At 30.0% G+C, this 20,168-nt stretch overlaps 1 protein-coding gene across 2 annotated transcripts; it reads left to right on the top strand.

Moving 5' to 3' along the window:
* The first annotated feature begins 337 nt into the window (after window positions 1–337).
* On the top strand, window positions 338–19,596 carry LOC106658195. Of its 2 annotated transcripts, XM_014380038.2 has the most exons (10): window positions 338–925; window positions 5,685–6,140; window positions 6,225–6,328; window positions 7,228–7,426; window positions 7,493–7,631; window positions 10,285–10,426; window positions 12,262–12,833; window positions 14,333–14,903; window positions 17,032–17,593; window positions 19,364–19,596. In XM_014380038.2, the coding sequence occupies exons 1-10, from the start codon at window positions 631–633 to the stop codon at window positions 19,525–19,527; spliced, it is 3,204 nt and encodes a 1,067-aa protein (XP_014235524.1). In that variant the 5' UTR covers window positions 338–630; the 3' UTR covers window positions 19,528–19,596. The 2 variants fall into 2 exon arrangements, with proteins under 2 accessions (XP_014235524.1, XP_014235525.1); XM_014380039.2 differs by lacking the exons at window positions 10,285–10,426; window positions 12,262–12,833 and having other exon boundaries at window positions 339–925.
* The last annotated feature ends 572 nt before the right edge of the window (window positions 19,597–20,168 follow it).

Raw genomic sequence — 20,168 nt, 5'->3', positions numbered from 1 at the left:
ATATGACAGAGAGCTTTACGAACAAACGGACTAGTCGAAACAATATAATAGCGCCCCTATCAGTGAAATTTGTAACTTTAAAACTCCTCAAACACTGATTGTTGCATAATTAATTTAATGCTTTCTATTGATTTAATTTACAAAAATAATCATAAATATTCTTTAAAATTGAACCTAGCTCACATAAGTACAAAACAATAAATATGGATCATTTTTGTTTTTGCGGAAAATGACTTGCGAGTACAACGGCATTACGCGACCGCAATTCCGTTCGTTTCTTATAGTATTGCCGTTCCTTTAAAAGCGCGCGCTGCGGAGGCCTTAACTTTCAAGCCGAATGTTAGTTTCGGTTAGTCTTTATAAATGATTCTCTTTCAACTGATATTATCACTGTGCATGACTGATTGTCTCGTTCAATAAACAAAGTTTCTGTCATTAGAACTTTCTCACTTGCTTAATTTGTATGATTATGCAATTGAACGACAATTATTTCAATTTTTCAACTCTATAAGACCTTTTCTTGTTGTGTTTACTTTTGATGATACAGTTTGACTATATGGTTCAATTTTAGTATCAAATTTAAACCCAGTTAAGATAGTAAATTGCGAAGGTTGGATGTGACTGAACCTAATGGAAATTTACTCCAAAAACAATATAGAAGACCAACAAAAGCTTAATGGTGATAGTTATTTGCACAAAGATATCACTACATTTTCTAGTAATCAAGAAAGAGTTGACTTAACAAGAACTGATAATATAATAGATACAATGTTTCAAACAGTTGCTGCAGTCCCAGCAGATATTCTAAACAAGTTCAGTTTCATAAACGATAAAAGTTCAAGTGAAACTGATGATTTTTATGGATTTGAAACGAGCGAGTACAAACAGTATGACATCTCAAAAACTACACTCAAGAGGCTTATAGGTATGAATTATAACTTACTTATATCTTAATCCTCAACTATGATGGAGATACAATCATATTTTAATGCCACAGCGTATTTTAATTCTGTTTTTATTAAGATAAGGCTTAGACTCTTTTGTCTTTGAGTTTCAAAATATATCTTTCTACAAAATAGTTTTTGACCCTTCAATTCGGGTTAATGAAAACTGTACCAAAGTACTTAATTATTCATACAAAACTCAATCAAAATGAATATTATACATTTCAATTTTCTTTAATCAATTTTAATTCATATATTATTTCATGTAATTTTTCATATTATTATTTATTATGGCGAACCAATTCTAAAATGTTTTTTTTCATAGTAGTAGGTTAACATCCAAAAAATAATTTTTAATACAGTTGACACAAGTCATTGTATACAAAGAAATATCAGAGAGATTTAATATAAGAAAAGTTGATGTGGTTAGGCCTTATTATTGTGTATTTTCAAAAATGATTGAACAATATTCTCTTGTCTAATTGTAAATTTTTACTTATTTATTGAATAATCAGGATTTATTTATAAAATTTAATGTAGATTTATTCAAGTGAAAATTAAACTTGAATAATTGATAATATAACTAACATTTTTCTTATCTTATTTCAAGAGTACAGTTAAATATTGTATCATAACAAAATCAAAATCGAATATTAAATAATTAATTTAAAAATCAGTAACTGAACTTTGTTAAATGAATATTTTTACTTTGTCAGTGTTAATTTGCTATTTTTATTTCATTAATAATAATTATTCATTTAAATCAAAGTACAGAATTAATGCAAATCATCACTTTAATTAAATTATTTAAGTAGCCATCAAAAGTAAGATCATAAAACAAATAAATACCAAACTAATGGTTTTTTATTGTATTTTTGATTATTTTCAATTTTAGTACTTGAAGCTTGGAGTTTTGGTTAACGGTTTTAGGTTTTTTTGAATTTTATTTTTTCAAATTACTTTTTTTTAATAGAATGTTTAAATTTGGTTTGCTAATTTAAGTTTTTTTTATAAGATTTTTTTCTAAAACTTTCCTTGAACAACATTAAATTTTTGATCATAAATTTTCAGTTTTTAATAGTAAATCATTTTGTCAATAAATATCATCCAATTCTTACGACTTATTCTTATTAATTATAATTTTAAATGATTATAGTGATTTTATTATTCAAAAAATTATAAAGAAAACCTTATAATAAAACATATATTTTTGGTTCATCAATTTTTTTAAAAGTAAAAACAAGCGAAGGCAATTATAAAGCTACTGCTTACATCTTATTCAATTACCTAACCGTTACTACGACTATTTTTTGAAAACGTATTTGCAGGATCCATATCAATTTAAATTGGTCAATTATTTTTGAATCAATCTAAAGTTTTAGATCAATCAATTATCTTTAAACATTATCCAAAATTTAAGTAAATTGAATTAATTTTTATTTTTTTGTTGTCTTAATCTCTATAAACAATTAATTCTAAAAACATTAATTCAAGTGAGCTTATATAATAATCAAAAAACAACCTCATGCATAATTTGTTAATTTTATGAAAGTTTTTGCTAAGAAAAATAAGAACAAAATATATTAACATGTGAATAAATTGCAGACACTGTTGCCAACTTTTAAGGTAAACTTATCCATGGTGTTTACCAACCGATTCTTATTAAATCGAGCACATATGATTTAAACGCAACTCATATTATGTGTCTTGAACTAATATTACTTACAATTTTATATAATTTCATTGGTGAAGTTCAAAATGCGTTGAACTATCTTAAGCAAGCACCATTGCAAAATGTATAAGAACTTTGAATTATTAAGATGAACGTATCGAGACAAGCCATGGTTGGCTCCATAATCTATAAGTAGACATAAGGTAAATTATCAGTAGATCAATCTGTTTTTTACTTTTTCCATTTATAATACGATAATGCGGTAATACTAAATTCCAAAATAGGGTCAACGCACTATAAAAAAAACATGAAGTAACAGCAAGGTCGTTTCAGAAAAACCAAATCCCCAAATTACAGACACTCTGAGACCACTGAAGCCACCTTAATAGTTAAAAATTGCTTGACAAAAAATTGTCGAAAAAAATCATAATACGCAATTACCTTCAAGCGAAATCGTTTTACGTATCCACCTCGAGCAGCTGCTAGCGATCGTAGCGGTGGACTCATGAACGAATAGATTCTTGTCGCGTATAAGACTAAAAACCTACAAGGGCCCCTATTTGTTCATGAGTCCACCACTACGATCGCTAGCAGCGGCTCGAGGCGGATATAGTGCCAAGCTTTCTCATATTGCTTCTCGAAAAACATATTGATTCAAACGACAGACGCTCTCGCTATTCCGATTAATAACGGCTGCAGGGCCACTTATGGCTCTATCCCATTGCTCTATGTGAATAGTAATTTTCAGAAGTGAAATTGTACGTTCTCTCTGATTGTCATGACTTCGATTGTTTTGACGTTTTGAGAATTGAATTGATAGTTTTACAATTTGAAGAGAAAAAAATTTTGATTTCGACATTTCGATTTAAGAACAATATGTAAAGATAGCCGAGCATCATTCAGATCAATCAAGAGGATTTACAGAGATTTGATGAATGAATTTTGACAATTTCAATCATAAAAGTTTTGATTGAATTTTGCAGCATTTAGAATCGAATAAACTTCTCATTTTATTTATTTATTTATTGCTCATTTTTTAATTCTTACACCGACTTTTGCCATGCAAATGCTTTTGAAATTAAAATAACCTATGACTTACGAATATAAACATTTAAGCAAACGCTACATTTAAGTTTTCCCCCAAAAAAAAAAAAATTATATGAACGACCGACGCCAGATTCCGACCAATCATGAAGCGAGGCGCAGTTACTTCTCGACCAATGAGGTGACGAATAAAACGACTTCACATGATTTTTTTAGGAAGGAAATATATGGTTTACATTTTTTTTCGAAGAAAGCGGTGGAATATGCAATATTAAGCTATATTAGCTATTCTAATAAAAAACACATCAAAAGTGATATCATTTTAACATATGCATTCCGATAGATTATTGTCTGTTCCTTCCAATAGTGGAAACAGTTTTTCAAAAAAAGTTAAATTTCATGGAGAAACTTGACTTTAAAGTTAACTCAATTTTTCAGCAAGTATACCCTCTTCGATTTTATTGATAAATATCTCAATCGATAGGTAATCTCATAACGAAGGTTTTAAAAAAAAATTTCAAGTTGAAGACTCAAACAGTTCAAAACTTATGAACAATTAAGTACCAAAAAACGTGATTTTACGGCCGCGCGCGTCTATTCTCCTCGGCTCCTGTTTAAGGGCCAGGCCTACCCACTCAGTCGGTATTCAGTACCGAAATATTTTGTCCTCATTTTTCTCAATGAATAGTTAATAAATCATCTCAAAACTTTGTAATAACCTATAGAGGACTGACACAATTACGCCTCTGCTCTTGTTTTTCCATAATTGACAAGAATTTCAAGTAAATAGATTTTATTGTGGTTTTTTGGTTTTCATAACCTCTAATTCCAAAAAATTTAATTCAAGTAAGCTTATAAGACAATTCCTTGAAAAAAAGAGCACAGACATAATTGTATCAATCTTCTGAACATTACTTCGAAGTTTCAAGATGATTGATTCATTATTCGTGGAGAATAATGAGGGCAAAATATTTCAGTACGTCGGTAACTTGCAGGCACTATCGCCAGCCCTTACCTCCCTCTCCTACCGGCTGAGTGGAGAGCCAGAATTCGGCCGTAAAACCACGTTTTTTAGTACTTAATTGTTCATAACTTTTGAACCGTTTGAATCTTCAACTTGAAATTTATTTTTAAAACTTTCGTTACTAGATTACCTATCACTTAAGATATCTATGTCCGACGTACTTGAGATAGAATTCTAAAAAGTCAATTGGAAGATAAAGGAGTGATTTGAAAATTGAGAAGAGCAGGTAATTTTATTTCGAGATAATGCTATTAATTATTATCATAAGTGTAAAATCGTTGCCTCAGAGCAGAAAGGTATCTTAATAAACTCGGAGGCAAAAAGGTGCTAAGTTCTTATCTTTTAACATAGGATTTGGTAATTTTTTGTCTCTGAATTTATTGAGGCTCCTTTCTGCTTTGAAATACGAAATGCAAAAATAAAAAAAATTGTAGAAAATCCCTAACCTAAAAAGTACCTTCTTTACAAAATTATTAATGCACTTACCAGCTAAAAACAAGAATTTTCAGTTTAATTCTGACTTGCAGTTGATTTTTTTCGCTTTATTCAATTTCTTTTAAATCACAACATTATATACATTAAATAACTTCATGGATTTTTCGCCTACAAGTCCTGAAACATTTGAAAAGTTTTGCTCCACAGGTCCCTATCACTCCCTGTAGCTTATTTGAACTGCCAGAGTTTTTAAATTTCAAAGGTATAGGACGCACCAAACTCTTGATTTAAATTTAAATTTTGTTTTACACTTCTCTAAAAAATTTGGTTCACTCCAAAGCTTGCAATCTTCAACAATGTTGGAACCATGTTTGAAGTGACCAGTTTGAAGAAGATATAAAGGGATAAAAAATGATATCATAAAATTTAATGATCACGATTTCAAGCGTAGTTGAATCGATTTTAAATTATACTTGAAGTTGATGTAACAAAATATTGTTGATAGAAACAAAGCGCTTGCAAGGAATATAGTAACTCGGAATAAAGAAAAAAATTTGTGTTCCAGAACAAGAAGAAGCTGATATTTTTCAAATTTCTAAAAGACGTAAAACCACAACTTTGTGGAAAGGTCTTAAAAATGCTGATAGTTTCAGTGAAGAAATCGATGAAAATATTTCCGAGCCTGGAAGTCCAAAAACTGTTCCAGAGGCTAATTTTAGCGATTCAACAGCAAATGATTTTTCAAGTAAAAGTGAAAAATGTAATAATACATCCATGAATTCAACTAAAACTAGAACCAAACGCTCATTTCGTGCTGCAAGTCCAATTACTACATCTCGACAAAAAGTCAGTATTGATATTACTAATCCTTTATATAGAGAACCATTCAAATATGGTTGGAAACGAGAATTAGTTTACCGAGCTGGATCTAGTGATAACCAAAGTAAGAGAATGGCTGATATTTATTATTATACTCCAGAAGGTAAAAAAGTTAGAAGTTTCCGGGAAGTTACAGAAACCCGTAAGTAACTTTTTTTTGCAATCCTCGATTTATAATATTATCAAGATAAAATATAATAACTTTTATATACTTTTTTCTTTTTAGTTACAACAAGTGAATTAACCATTGAAAATTTTACATTTTTCAAAGAACCTCTGGGTGTTAACGATCCTGCAAAAGAAATTATTCGAGATGCTAAAAAAGGAAAGGTTTGTATAACTTTTTTTCACTGTTTAAACAAATGAGTTTTGAGTAGTCATTAAAGTTGAAATAAATAAATCCTTTCTCAAGATTGATAAGTTATGATAGTCCAGTCAGTATTTTGCATTTTCAAGTACGAATTTCACCATTTTTATAAATACTAATAACTGATTCTACTAGCTCAAATAAAAGTGAGTTCGTGATGCGGTATGTTTGTTATTTCAGGATATTAAAAGTAGTATTCCCTAACCTTTAATTTATTGTATAATTATAAGTTAGTTTATTCATCCTAAATTCTAGTGTGCACAAGAGCACAAAGACAAATACAATTGTACTCATACATAAAAAAGGAAATTATCTTCTCTTACCATTTTTTTTCTTGAAAGAGTACCAAATTTCTGTTGCTCATGAGAATTTTCAAATTCGATTAACTAGAAAATATTTAATTGCGTAACTTAAAATTTACAGCAACGTAATATTTATATGTTTTAGACGCCCCTGAGGCTGTATATTATTTACGTTATTAAAAGGGAAAAGTCTGATGACTTTAGAAGCAGATTTTCTTGAGGTGGATTTCTTAATGTCTCAAAATTACGGAGAATCGTTATGTTAACATTTTCACAAAAAGCTTGAATATTTGTCAATAATATTGAAAGAACAATCGAAAAGTAAATTATTATAAAATAAAGTATAATTGAAGGTCTTTAAATTTCGAGTTTCAAATAAGACAAGTCCCATCTGGTAAATAAGCACACACTAAATCCGATGGTATATTATGTCACTTACGCTTTAAAATCTCGATTCATTTCATTTTAAAGTATGTCGTATATACATTAAAGAAACTATTACTGAGCTCCTTTGGAAATTTCGAATTATGACTCATTTATTAATTTAACATTTCTTGCAGGAAGCTCATGTACCAACTAAACCTTATCAGAAGATTCCAAAAAAAAGTATTGATACTCCACCAATTCAAAATGATACACCCAAAAAATCGTCTGTAAAATCAACACCTCCTGTTATTCCAGTAAAGACACCATCAAGAAATGCTAAAGTAGCGTCAAAATTAAAAGTGAAAATATCTTCAAAGAAAGTAACGCCTAGTAGTAAGTAGTTCTCACCATTAAAAATTTAAAAAGTCGAAATATACAAATAATATATATTTTTCGTAGAAGAAAGTAAATCACCTATGACTTCTACTGATAATACTGTAGATACAAAAGTTGCTCAAACTTCACAATGGACAAATGCTTCAAATAATAAGGAAATCGTGGACAAAAATCATGCGATGAAAAGCAAAAAAATCATCAAGTAAGCATATATACATATTTATTTTTATCATCATTTTAATTGGAAAAGTGCGAGATTAACGATTTGAAAAGCTTGAATTGGATAACTTTATACCTACTTCTCAAATATTTTGCAAGTGATGATTCGATAAAAAAAATTAATTCTAATAATGAATAGTGACATGTTTCAAAATAATAGTTGGCGATTTAGTTATGCTCGGTAGAAACGACCCTCCAGACTCATATTATTTTGGTTTTTAATTATAATTTTTCAAAAAAATAAAAATTATTTCCGTCACACGAAGCTATGTAACCCACTGAAGTTCCGACTTTATAGTGCACATCACTTTAAAATAATTCAAATTTTTTATACTTAGAACTATATTTACAAGCGTATGTAGACCTTTCAACGAACAAGAAAAATTGCATCAAAGCTAACCCCCTTCGATTCTCATGATTTTGTTTTAGTAACGATAATCTTATTAGATTTTTTCTTAAGACAACAGTTTGCTTCAATTAGCTGAAAAAAACACATTAAGTTGTACCTTACGGGGTAAAAATTTTTTTTTGCGATTTCTGGCACTGCGTCGTGTGTATCACGACCGCTGCACTTATGCGTTAACCTCACTTCGCGGTGCCACAAAATATAACTTATATCTCAGAAAAAGCAATCTTACCTATACTTCTGCGCCAAGAGTGTTACTAATTGTGCTTGTATCTTCTTAGTAATTGAAGTTGCAAGCGTCATAACCTTTGAGTGATAATTTACGGCTTGGCAAGTTTTAGCATCTGAGCGTAGTGCAGTTCAATTTGTTTTTGAATCAAATCTATACAGTTTTTCTTCGTGATGATGGCGACAAGCTTATTATAAAGGGGATTTTTAATTCCCATCGCGAATCAAACTTGCATTTTTGCTGGCTCTCAGAGCGAATAATTTTTTTCATATAATAAATTTAATTATGATGATCTTTGTGGAAACCCTAATAAAAATAATAGCATTAAATTGAGTAGAAATCTTGATATTGCACGCGCTATCTAAAAGTGAGAGTTCTCAGTGCAAGCAGGGTAACGGGTAAATTGGCCTTAGCCAATTTTTTCTCTCTTTTTGCAGTGTGTAAAAAATTATAAAAGTTAAGAAAATAACCATTTATACGTGTAAATCTTTCTAATTATTGGCTCTTTTATACTAAATAGATGAAAAATTGACTAATCAGTAATAAAGCATAATGGATGAAATTTGACCTTAAATACAATCATCAATTATGCTATAAATATAGTGTTTTTTGAAAACTCAGTAAAAAATACAAGCGATAAATACTTTCGAATAGGGTATAAAATCTTTAAATCAATTTTCCACAAAATTAAATGTTTTGATACAAGAATTTAAAAATGTTATGTAACACTTTTAACTTTTTGTTCTTTTTTGGCTCTAGTGATTTTGCAAAATTTCCTAAAAATATCGGAAACTAACATAGCCGGCACTCGTGTCTTTTTCCGCACACTCGTGCCCAAAAACGCATTTTGGGCACTTGTTACACGAATAACTATTAAGCAACGGCTGTGGATATGACATAAACAGCAAAGTTGTGATTTTTATGTTAGAGTGTTATAAATTGAAGCTTATAATTATTAATTTTACTTACTTTTGAACGTGGCAATATTAATCCAAGAAAAGAACCTTTATCAAGGTAAAATAGCAAATAAGTTTTTAAGAAAACTTTTGAAAACTTTTAAAAAAATATCAGTTAATAATTGCTGAAATTGGTTGCCAAATTTCGGTGATAGAATGTATCATTGGAAACGTCGATACAGAAAAACTAACTCTGTGATTTCCATATACTCTCGGAACGCTAGAGCACTCATAACTTTGATCCTATCAGATCTCATTCGAAATGAAAGACATTTTCAGTATAAAACTTGAAAGATTTTTATTGTGATCAATGAATACAACTATTCATTCTATAATTTTTTATCTTTCAATTTATACATTATTATTTATAATTACTATTATCCCCAATAGTTTCGATTCAATTGAATAATCCCCTTTATGGCTATTTACTCATTATCCCCTTTAAAAAACGCAACCTCAAAGTCTTGACAAAAGTTAGCTTCTAATGAGTCTGGAGATTTGTACTGAGTAGAACATGAATGAAATAGCACTTGTCAAATTTTAGTTTTTTTAAGAGACTTATATTCAGCACCACTCGCGAACGCAAAACATACAGGCGCGCGTGTGCTGAATGCGTAATCTCTTTATCTCACTTACTTTTCATGTGTGCTAAGACTTATTTTGCAAACGCTAGTGGCATCAAATGAACAGCCTCTTTTTTGAAAATCAATAATTTTAATAGATTTTAACAATATTCGTTCTTTTCGAGTTTAAATAAGTTTGAATATTTTTCATCTTAGTTACACAACTTTTTTCATTTCAAAGTTATCTGAACTTTGTTCAAAAGTCGGATTACAATTTTTCGAAACAAATTTTTATCGGTGCAATAATTTGTCATATTAAAATTAAAGTTAACAATCAATTGAAATGGTGTAAATATATATCGTTAAACAGTTTTTTTGTTCTATGGTGCAATAACTAGTCACAATTGATAAAATGTTTCAAGAATGCTATTTATATATTTATGTATATTTAACAATTCATTTCCCGTGATCATATATTTTAGGATCAAAGAGCAAGAACCATGTAGTGTACGTTGTTCTTCTAGCATTGGTTTAATTCCGACATTACAATGCGTAAAATGCCTGTGCTTATACCATCCCAAATGTATTCAAAAACTGTCAACCAATTCTAAGTTTACGTGTAAGGTATATATTCACAAAAATATATTTTTAATCTAAAATTTATTAATGAGGAGTTGAGTTCAAGTTTGTGAGTGTAGATTTTTATCTTTGTTCATTTTTCCGCTGTTTCTAATAGCTTTTTTTGGCTATTATTAAAGAATTTATATCAGTAGGTCTATTTTTTATTATTGATCATATCTTACGTTGTTGAAACGATTCTCCTTCTCACTAATTAATTTTTTCTATCTGCCATCTTGCTATTCCGGATTCGCGGCACAATTTTGTAAGTAAAATTCAAAATATGGTACTCGCTTCAAAGAGGGTTCCAATTTTTCGACAAAAAACCTAGGAAAATTTGAAGAATACAGCGTCATAATTACTTATAATTTAAATTGATGGAATTAGTCTTAGCCTTAAAGAAGTTTTTGAGTGTCAGATTTATTTGTAGCTGAGGCAATTTTAATAAAGAGAATATTTGGCTAAATATCATGGATTTCTTAGACTTTCCTTTTCATGTAGGCAATTCGAATTATTAAAGTCCAATGCTAGTGAAAGAAACATTTGAATTTTTACGTAGCAGCCTGTTAAAAAGATGTCAAATATGAACTTTTTAACTTAAATGAAGTAGACATTATTGTTACCATGACAATTTCACCTCAGAATTGAATAATTATCAACGATAATTGATTTGTTGGACTCTAATGTGACAAGTTACAATTGACAAGTGCTGGGCTGAATCTTAATTTTTGATCTTATGCAGGTGGGATTGAAAATGCTAATTAATTTGAGATAACTTTTGTGACCAAGTCAACAAAATACTGTGAGAGTTAATATGTGAATTTCAGTTCCATAGATAAACAGAGGAGATATCGACTCATGGTAGGGCTTTTTCCTTACCTATTATAAATCATCACGTATTACCCTTTTCATTCTTACTCTGTCAGTCGTCTTGCGTGAATGTAATTTGTCATGAAATCACATGTGTTTCCAAATTCTTACATAAGTTAGAAAAATGCCTCTTACTTCAATAGTGAAACTTTCTTTTTCAACTTGATTATTTATCTAGTAATAATCAGCTCTAGAAACAACTGTCTTTTTGACCGTATTATTCTGATAATATTGTATATATTCATAAAAAATACGAATTTAAAATTTGGGCTTTAAGACGGTGAGCATAATATAACTGAAAAATGAAGGCTTTACTCATTATTTTTTTGTTATTGAGAACATTTAAAATTGAAACCCGTAATATTTGAAATCTGTAATGGATTACACATAGCTCACAAGTCAGATTTTTAATTTCAAATTGTCATTCTATTTTTTGAAATGACTCTGAAAAGTATTTAAAGATGGTTTTTGAAAGACCATCGTGAAGAATTTTATTTTTCGAAGACCAAATCTTTTGACCAAGTGACTTAATTGAATTCTTCAAATTTATCATCCCTTTGACATTTTCAAGTCCTGTAACTGATTCTGAGTTTTAAGTATTTATTATACTTGATTAATTAAATTTTTACAAAACGAAATCCTACACTACGTTACTTAGTCTAGTGTAAAAATAAAGCGTTGTTGATTGAATTAAAAATCTGTAAAATTTTTTCTCCTTTTCTCAAAAAAATGTTACTTACAACGATAATGGATTCTTTAAGTATTTTAATTTTTTTTGGTAGTAATGCTTTCTTTTACAGTAAATAATATTTTATATATTATGCTGATATTCATTGATTTATAAAAACAATGGTTCAAATTTATTAGCTACGTTTTCTTTTGCATTGACGTAACACCCATACTCTTTACCTCAACTTCTCATCATATGAAAATGTTTTTCATTTATCTATATCAGTACATTAATATTGCAGAATTGTCAACTTGTAACCGATGAGTCTTTTCGAGAATCTTCAAGTGCAGAAGCTTCTTTACTATACAAAGAGTTAGGTGATCGGAAAAAACAGGTTTTGAAAAAAAAAGAATCATTGGAAATGGTCCCGAAAATTAAAGAGTCACTTATTTCATTCGAAAATTATAATGATTTTAATAATGATAACACCTCACATGAAAATAAATTATCTAAGGTATCGACAAGTGAGTTCAAATGTAATGATAATTTGAACTTGAGACCCATACAAAATATTGCATCTATAAAGGGTAAAAAGTTTATCGTAGTCTCTAACCGTCCTGTTACTTCATTGCGGTCTTCACCTATCAATTTGAATCGTTATAGTAATGAAATTTCGAAAACAAATATATCAGATGACGAAGTTCATTATTCTTTAAACGGTAATGTTAATAGTATTAACACCGTTGAAATAAAACCAAAAACAGATGAATTATTATTGTCTCTTAATGAAGTTGGACCTTATACTTTTACGAGTTCTAACTTCGATTCAAAAATAATCAGGAATACTAATGTTCTACCATCTTCGGATGAAAGGTAACTATAAGATTTTCTTACAATGTAAATAATTAATGTAAAAATCTTAATTTAAATTACGGAACGTTGATTTTTTAATGAGTTGATTCACATAATTCAAGTGAAACTTCTTTACACACATTAAGTATACCTATACTAACCCTTGTCAAACGAGCGAGCACGTTAATTGTAGGTTTTTTGCTTCACCAGTGTATAGTTGTTTCGTGCGCTGTGATTAGCTGGCGCTGGATAGTCCCAAGAGTCATCTCACTCTTCTCTACTATGTCCTGTAACACGAGCAAATATTGCTGGATACTCTCATGCCTCTAAAACGTTTATGAAACCTCCTATATCTCTGTCTCTTGCGCTCGCTCTAAGCAATTGGTACGTGTTGTTCAGTCAAATAACAACACATACTGTATTTCTCGCGCTTTTATGCTTCGTGCACCTGTTTTCATTCATAAATCGTAATGTATGATGCGTATTCATACATACATGTACCACTTTTCATGTGATATACCAATTTTTTTTTGTAAATGCGTTGTCAATCGATGATTTGTAAAATGTGGTAAGAGGTTGACGTGGCCTTTACTCATATTACCTTAACTGATAATTAGCCTAAAAATATCAATAAAAAAATATCCGAAAAATGAAAATTTCGGCGCATCCGTACTCTCGGTACTCACTATCGATAATAAAAATTAATGAAAAAGTACCGATGCAAAACTAAATCGAGAATGTTTTGGTAAGATGAATTCGTTTGTAATTTTACGAGAGGCTAAATCGAAATAGTAGATTACGCCACGGGGGCGGGAGGTTGTCGATCTGCACGAGTGTCAAGTTTGCAGCCCGAGCGTAGCGAGGGTAGCATTGACACAAGTGCAAGATTGACAACCACCCCAGTTGCGTGCACTAATTTTCATTACAACGTGCGGAAAGTCGATTTTAAGATCGCCAGCCGTACGCGAAAGTAGCACTTTCCGCACGCAGTGATGAAAAGTATATTTACATTACATTAAAAAAAAGAAATATACTGAAATTTAAACATTTCAAATAAAGAAACACATTCCCTATCATCTAAAATACTTCAACAAAATACCTCAAATTCATCCTAAAAGAAAAAAAATTCTGAAGTTTCACGTGTAGTACCTTTACATACAATGAAATCTAGATAATCATATCACCTGAACTAAATTTTCAAAATTCTTTTCATTATATGTTGAAAATTTTTTACAAAAAAAAAAAGAATTATAATAATTGCGAATACAAATAAATCTCTGGAGAGTTCTGAAACTTTTTTACGAGATACATACAAATTTAGGAAACTTATTTCATTAAAACAAAACAATCAATTTTTTGTCTTAATTTCTAATTTCTCGGTATGAAAAAGCTTTTTGAAAAAAAAACACCTACAATGCTCTATGTTTTATCTTACAAAATATTCATCACGTTTTTATAAAGACTTTAAGGTTGAAATATGATTTATTAGAAAACTAATTAGTTATTTCATTTTTTTACAGAAAAAAATCTAATCAAATTGAAGCAGATAATAAACAACATTTTATGGTTTCTGTTTGTGCTGGATATCATGCTTTATCTCGAATATTTCAATATTTGAAAGTTCAAGAGCTGTTACGCGCAGGAAGAGTATGCCGAATGTGGCGAGATTTAGCTGCTCATCCATCATTATGGAAAACTGTCAGAATGAAAAATAGTCAAGTGACAGATTGGGATGGATTCGCTGAAGCATTAAAAAGTCGAGGTACTCAATATTTAGATTTACGCAAAATGCTAATAGCCGGAGATGCAGCAGATTCCGTTTGGCAAAAGTTTGTGAACATTATACCCAAAATTACAAGTCTTTTGAAGTTAGAACTATGCAGATGTCCAGCTATGGTTGTTGAAGAAGTAATGAAAAATTGTCCTCAATTGAAAATTCTTAATGCCTTGTCTATCAAATGTGAATTAATCAATATTGAATGTGTTTCTGAATTAAAGAATTGCACTGAACTACGTCTAAAAGGTTTAAATGCTATGACTTTGGATGGAGACTTGAGTTCTTTGGTAAATTTGACTCAATTGACACATTTGGTAAGTTTTTAATTTACTTTGAATTCATGATTTTACAAAGTATAAAGTATTAACAATATGTTCCCTTATAAAAATTTCCAATAGGATCCCGCGAAATTCCTATTGGAATCCTATAGGACTCCTGTAGGAATTTCGCGAGATCCTATAGGAAATTTTTATAAGGGTTGACAAGATACAAAGTCAGCCTAAAGATCAAAATTTTCAATCTCGTTTTCCGAAATACCTACTGAATTTTTCTTTTAAAGTTAAAAAAAAATCGGTCCTACAATAATACACGGGTTTTGTAAGCACTGATATAAAGTTTGCTTCATGAACTTCCCTAGTGGATGGTTTAATTCTAAACGAAACTAAGGTACAGCGTATAATACCGAAAATAATCAAAGTTGATATATTTGAAGCACATATTATGGTGAGTTCTTTACAATATTATTTGTAAGGTTTTGTAGTGCCTTTAAATACTTCCAAAAGATATTATCATGGAGCCCTTTGCATAAATAATTAGTAAAACTTTCGGAAAATAGGATTGAAAATTGATTTTTAAGCTGGCTTCACTGTCTCCTCGAGTTTCCAAAAATGAATGATTCTTAAGGGGACAAACCAATGTTAAATTCTGTAAATTGAAAAACATCAAAATTAAATGTTAATGTTAATATTTTTCGTTTTTGATGTAAATCTATGTTTCTTTACAGAAGTCTTTTTACATAAAAAAATGTCTTTACTACCTTTAATATTTTCATTAGTCCAGAATTCGTATGTAATGACTTATGATTCTAAAGCCCCGTGCAGTATCAATTTAAATGCAATATTTAATCAATTGTAACCATTCAGATCTTAAAATTTTTGTAATAAGATTGCTATACTTCATACTATTCCATCCCAATTTTTTGTTAATCCAAGCAATCATAGTGGAGATTTATGACTTATATCTTATTAATATAATATTATCAATGCACTTAAAACTAACAGCACGAAAACGAAACAATAATTTACCACGGATATTAATTGCGAAACTTAAAATAAAAAAATATTTTCACGCAAGATTATCATGTAGGCAGTTTTAAATCAACGTGGCAAATTTATATTTATATCCTGATTTCCGAGGTATGTGTCGCTCTTTTTGGCGCTGTGGAGTGAGGTTAGCGCACGAGAGTAGCGGGTGTGATAACGCATTACTTGCATCGTACTCATTACGACTTATATCTCAGTAAACAGAGCAAAATTTTTATCTCTGAATAGTACCATAAAATTGCATACGATAGTCGTACCATAAAAAAAATTTTTAGCCTAGCATTTAGGCCGGAACTATACCTTGCTAAAAAGGTTACTGATGACACCTGTATTGCATATTACTCTTTATGTCACCGCTGAGAATATGTTTATTCACAAAAAAAGTTTTAAATCATTCAACTCTCATTAATAACGTTAGATTTAAATTAATACATTATAATACTTGTGCAAATGTAAGACTTTATGGCATGGCGTGGTTTTCCTAATATTTGTGTCGAAAAGTGTCCCCTATAGTACATATATCACACTCAATTTTAAAACACTGTGCTAAGTTCACATTTATGCCCCTTTTTCCGAGTTGTAAGTCGTATTATTCGTACCGTAGAGTGAAGATAGTGCGCGAGTGTAGGGAGTATGATGCAAACGATGAAATAGGACTTAAACATCCGGATGGGCCGTCAATAAAGAAAGTGGATAGCTCTTGGTATTAGCCAACAAAAGCAGAATCTTAGAACGGAAGATTTTCTTTGAGTAAATATTCTTTCACTTCAAATCTGTTAGAAAACCAGTCTTCCATCACAGTTGACGTGACCCAAGCCATCTTATTCGATCGCCCAACCACAGGCAAAAGTTCCTTACGGGTTGACTGTATTCATAAAGAATCTTAATAATGAAAGCTCTTATTACTATTACTATTATCAAAATTTTTTGATACTTTCAAATTCTGTTTTAAAAAAACAACAAACACCAAACTCTCTTTTGAATGAACTTAAATTGAAACTTATCGATCGATTATTTCAATAACTCTCACACTCATTTAGGTATTTAGTTATAGGTCTTTGAGTTAATCTTATGATGATTCCTAAATAATGATTTTATTAAATTTTCAAATCTATTTCAGAGCCTAACATCTATCAAGGAATTGGGATCGAAAAAAATTACAATGGTGGAATCATTATATAATTTGGAATCCTTAGAACTTGGAGAATGCTGTGATTTTCCATCAGATTTCGGAACTAGCGTATTGGTCAAACTTCAATCACTTAATAGATTGCGTTTGGAAAAAGGACAAGGTTCTTGTTGTACTTTTGATATTTTGGAAGGTATTTCACAACTGAAAAATTTGACTCAACTGGAGTTGGTCAATTTTGATGTTAAAAATGGTTTTGATAGGCATCTGGCAAATTGTAAAAATATCAAGAGATTTTTGATTATACCTACTTATGTATCTCAATCTGCTACTTCAAACAATATGATCTTAAAAGGAGTGACCGAATTATCAAATAATTTAACTCACTTTGTTTGGGGTGTAACTCAAGAACTCTTGAAGGTCACAGAATTATTTGTTGATCAGTGTAACCAAATGAGCAAACATGTTAGCGGTGACTCAATACCTGTTCTTAAACCAGTTCCGTACATGAATTTAATACAAGATTTGGTTAATGATAAAAATCAATTGAAAGGTAAGAAATCAATTATTATATGCATGTTCTGAAAAAATTAATACAACATTCATCAATGGAATAATATAAACTAGTTTGTGTTTTCATCGTAATTGAATTACAGCTATAATGGTAAATTACATAACATTGTATATAGTTTACCATAGTCAATATCCCTGCATATTTGAATATTTATGTATTCTCATAATCCATAGTCGAGTTGAGCTCACGACCCTCGTCCTCCCTTAAGGGGACCGACCTGTGTTAAAAGCTTAAATTCAGCTTCAGCTAAAAATAGCTATATGAATCGAAATAGTGGAAATTTTTTTTTTGTGATAGTAAAATATGTTCATTCTACACCAGATTGACCAAAAACAACTTCTACCCAAGCTCTGAAATACCAATTACATCACTTTTTTCATAAGACGAAATATTGTGTTATAAATCACTTGCCGCATGATCTTGAAAAGAGTTTTTCATCAATATTGATCTATGGGGTCTCAAAATCTTCAGAAAAGTACTCTTGTCCACCTAAGCGGAGCAGAATTTTGAAAAATTGCCTACAACTTTATATACACGTCAAAATGTGCCAATTTTTGAGAAAATTAGTATTTTATCAACACTAGAAGCCATATTAAAGCTCTTGGAAGAAAAACAAACTTTTTTTTCAAATTCTGCTCCGCTTAAGTGGATGGGGGTACTTTTCTGAAGATTTTGAGACCCCATAGATCAATATTGATGAAAAGCTCACGTCAGAATCGCGTGGCAAGTGAATCCTATTATAATATTTAGTATTATGAAAAAATAAGCGTAATTGGCATTTCAGAGCTTGGATAGAAGTTTTTTTTTGGTCAATCAGGTGTCTAATAAACATATTTTACGATCACAAAAAAAAATTTCCACTATTTCGATTTATATAGCTATTTTTTGAATTTAAGCTTTTAACACAGGTCGGTCCCCTTAAGTTGCTTTAGGCAAACGTTCTACTTTTAATATTGTATTATTTATAAATTTTTCAGTTCTATGCGGAAAGTTGGTACGGCCGACAGAGCTAACCGCGAGCCGAATTGAATCTAATCAAATTATTTTTCTAGTAGATTATACATTTGTTTTGTCAAAACCATTCGAAATCATTCGACTGCTCAAGGTTTTGGTGCATGTACTTTAACTACAAGTTATTATGATTAATATTGGAGACTTAAAAGTGAATTTTTTCAGAATTTTTGTATTTTTGGATATGGTCATTTTTAAAAGTTCCGTAATTTGTATCTCGCTAACTCGTAGTTTAGGCACTAAGGGCATGTTTCTTACACTAAATACATGAAATTTTGAATGATTTTGATGTGTAAAAGTATAAAAAAAAAGTAAATTTTTTTTCAACCGCATTCGTTTGGATTGATTATAGTGTCACTATGCATCTGTTCATTTTTATGGAAATCTGTTTTTAGATTTTAGAATATCATTTTACGTTTTACGTTGAAATTAGTTATTCATGTATCTCGTAGACTACATTACATCCGCAAATACAGCAACCAGAAACAGTGGCGTAATAGTGACCTCTTTGAACTTGAAGGGTTGAGAAAAGTGGAGTGGAAAAATGAGCACATGTGTATAACGCTATTAACTAATTCGTTTTTTTTTATTATTATAATTACAAAATGAAGTCTTTGAAACACTAATACTTCCATTGTACATCAAATATTTTTATTGTTTACTAATCAAGTTCAATGAATATGTAATAAATTTAAGTGCATAACGTATTCAATTTTACCATCATTTTTTTGTTTACAGAAGAACAGCAGCTTAATTCAAGTAATCCTCAAGTAGAAATATTGCCATTGCCACACTTGCAAAAGTTGCTATTAACGGCTTTGCCAAAAACACGCGTTAAAATATTGAAAATTCCATTCCACGCTACTTGGAGGCAAAGCATAACTGATAGTACGACACAATAATTACTCATATTTGGAAAAAAAATCAAACATGTATTCAAACAAATTGAAATAAAGTATTTTCATCATTTATCTCTTGATAGTTAATTTATTTTATATGAATAACTTGAAAATTTCCATATTAACAAAGTACTAAAAAAAACATAGCACATTTTCGTTGTTAGTATTTAACAATTTGTTACATACAGTGGATATGTAAATAGTTGAGGGCACTGAAATTAGATGCTACGCGAGTGCTTTACGAGCATGGTTCCATTTATTATTTCAGCTAAAACTTATCTCAAATAAAATTTTATTGTTGAAACTCTCATTTTAAAATTCTTTGAATAAAAAATATTTTATTAACCTCTTCAAACCGAGAGGCACATATGTGTTCACTCACTTTATGATCTACAGGGAGTCTCCCAGAATGAATGTAAGCAAAACTAGGTTATGTTTTTTATTGTACAGAGCAAGACCCTTAAAAATCACTAAACGTGGACTCATCTAATATGATTTAGATCCATGTTTTAAGCAATATAAAAGTTGGAAAAAAGCAATTTCTTGATCAATCGTTTTAAATCGGCAAAGTTTATAACTAAACAATGAAAATTGATCATTATTAATGTCAGTTATTAGAACTTTTTTTGGATATTGTTATATTG

The sequence above is a fragment of the Trichogramma pretiosum genome, unplaced genomic scaffold (assembly GCF_000599845.2).
Source record: "Trichogramma pretiosum strain Unisexual culture from Peru unplaced genomic scaffold, Tpre_2.0 scaffold58, whole genome shotgun sequence".
NCBI classification, from domain to species: domain Eukaryota; kingdom Metazoa; phylum Arthropoda; class Insecta; order Hymenoptera; family Trichogrammatidae; genus Trichogramma; species Trichogramma pretiosum.
This window is presented reverse-complemented; position numbering and strand designations above follow the sequence as displayed.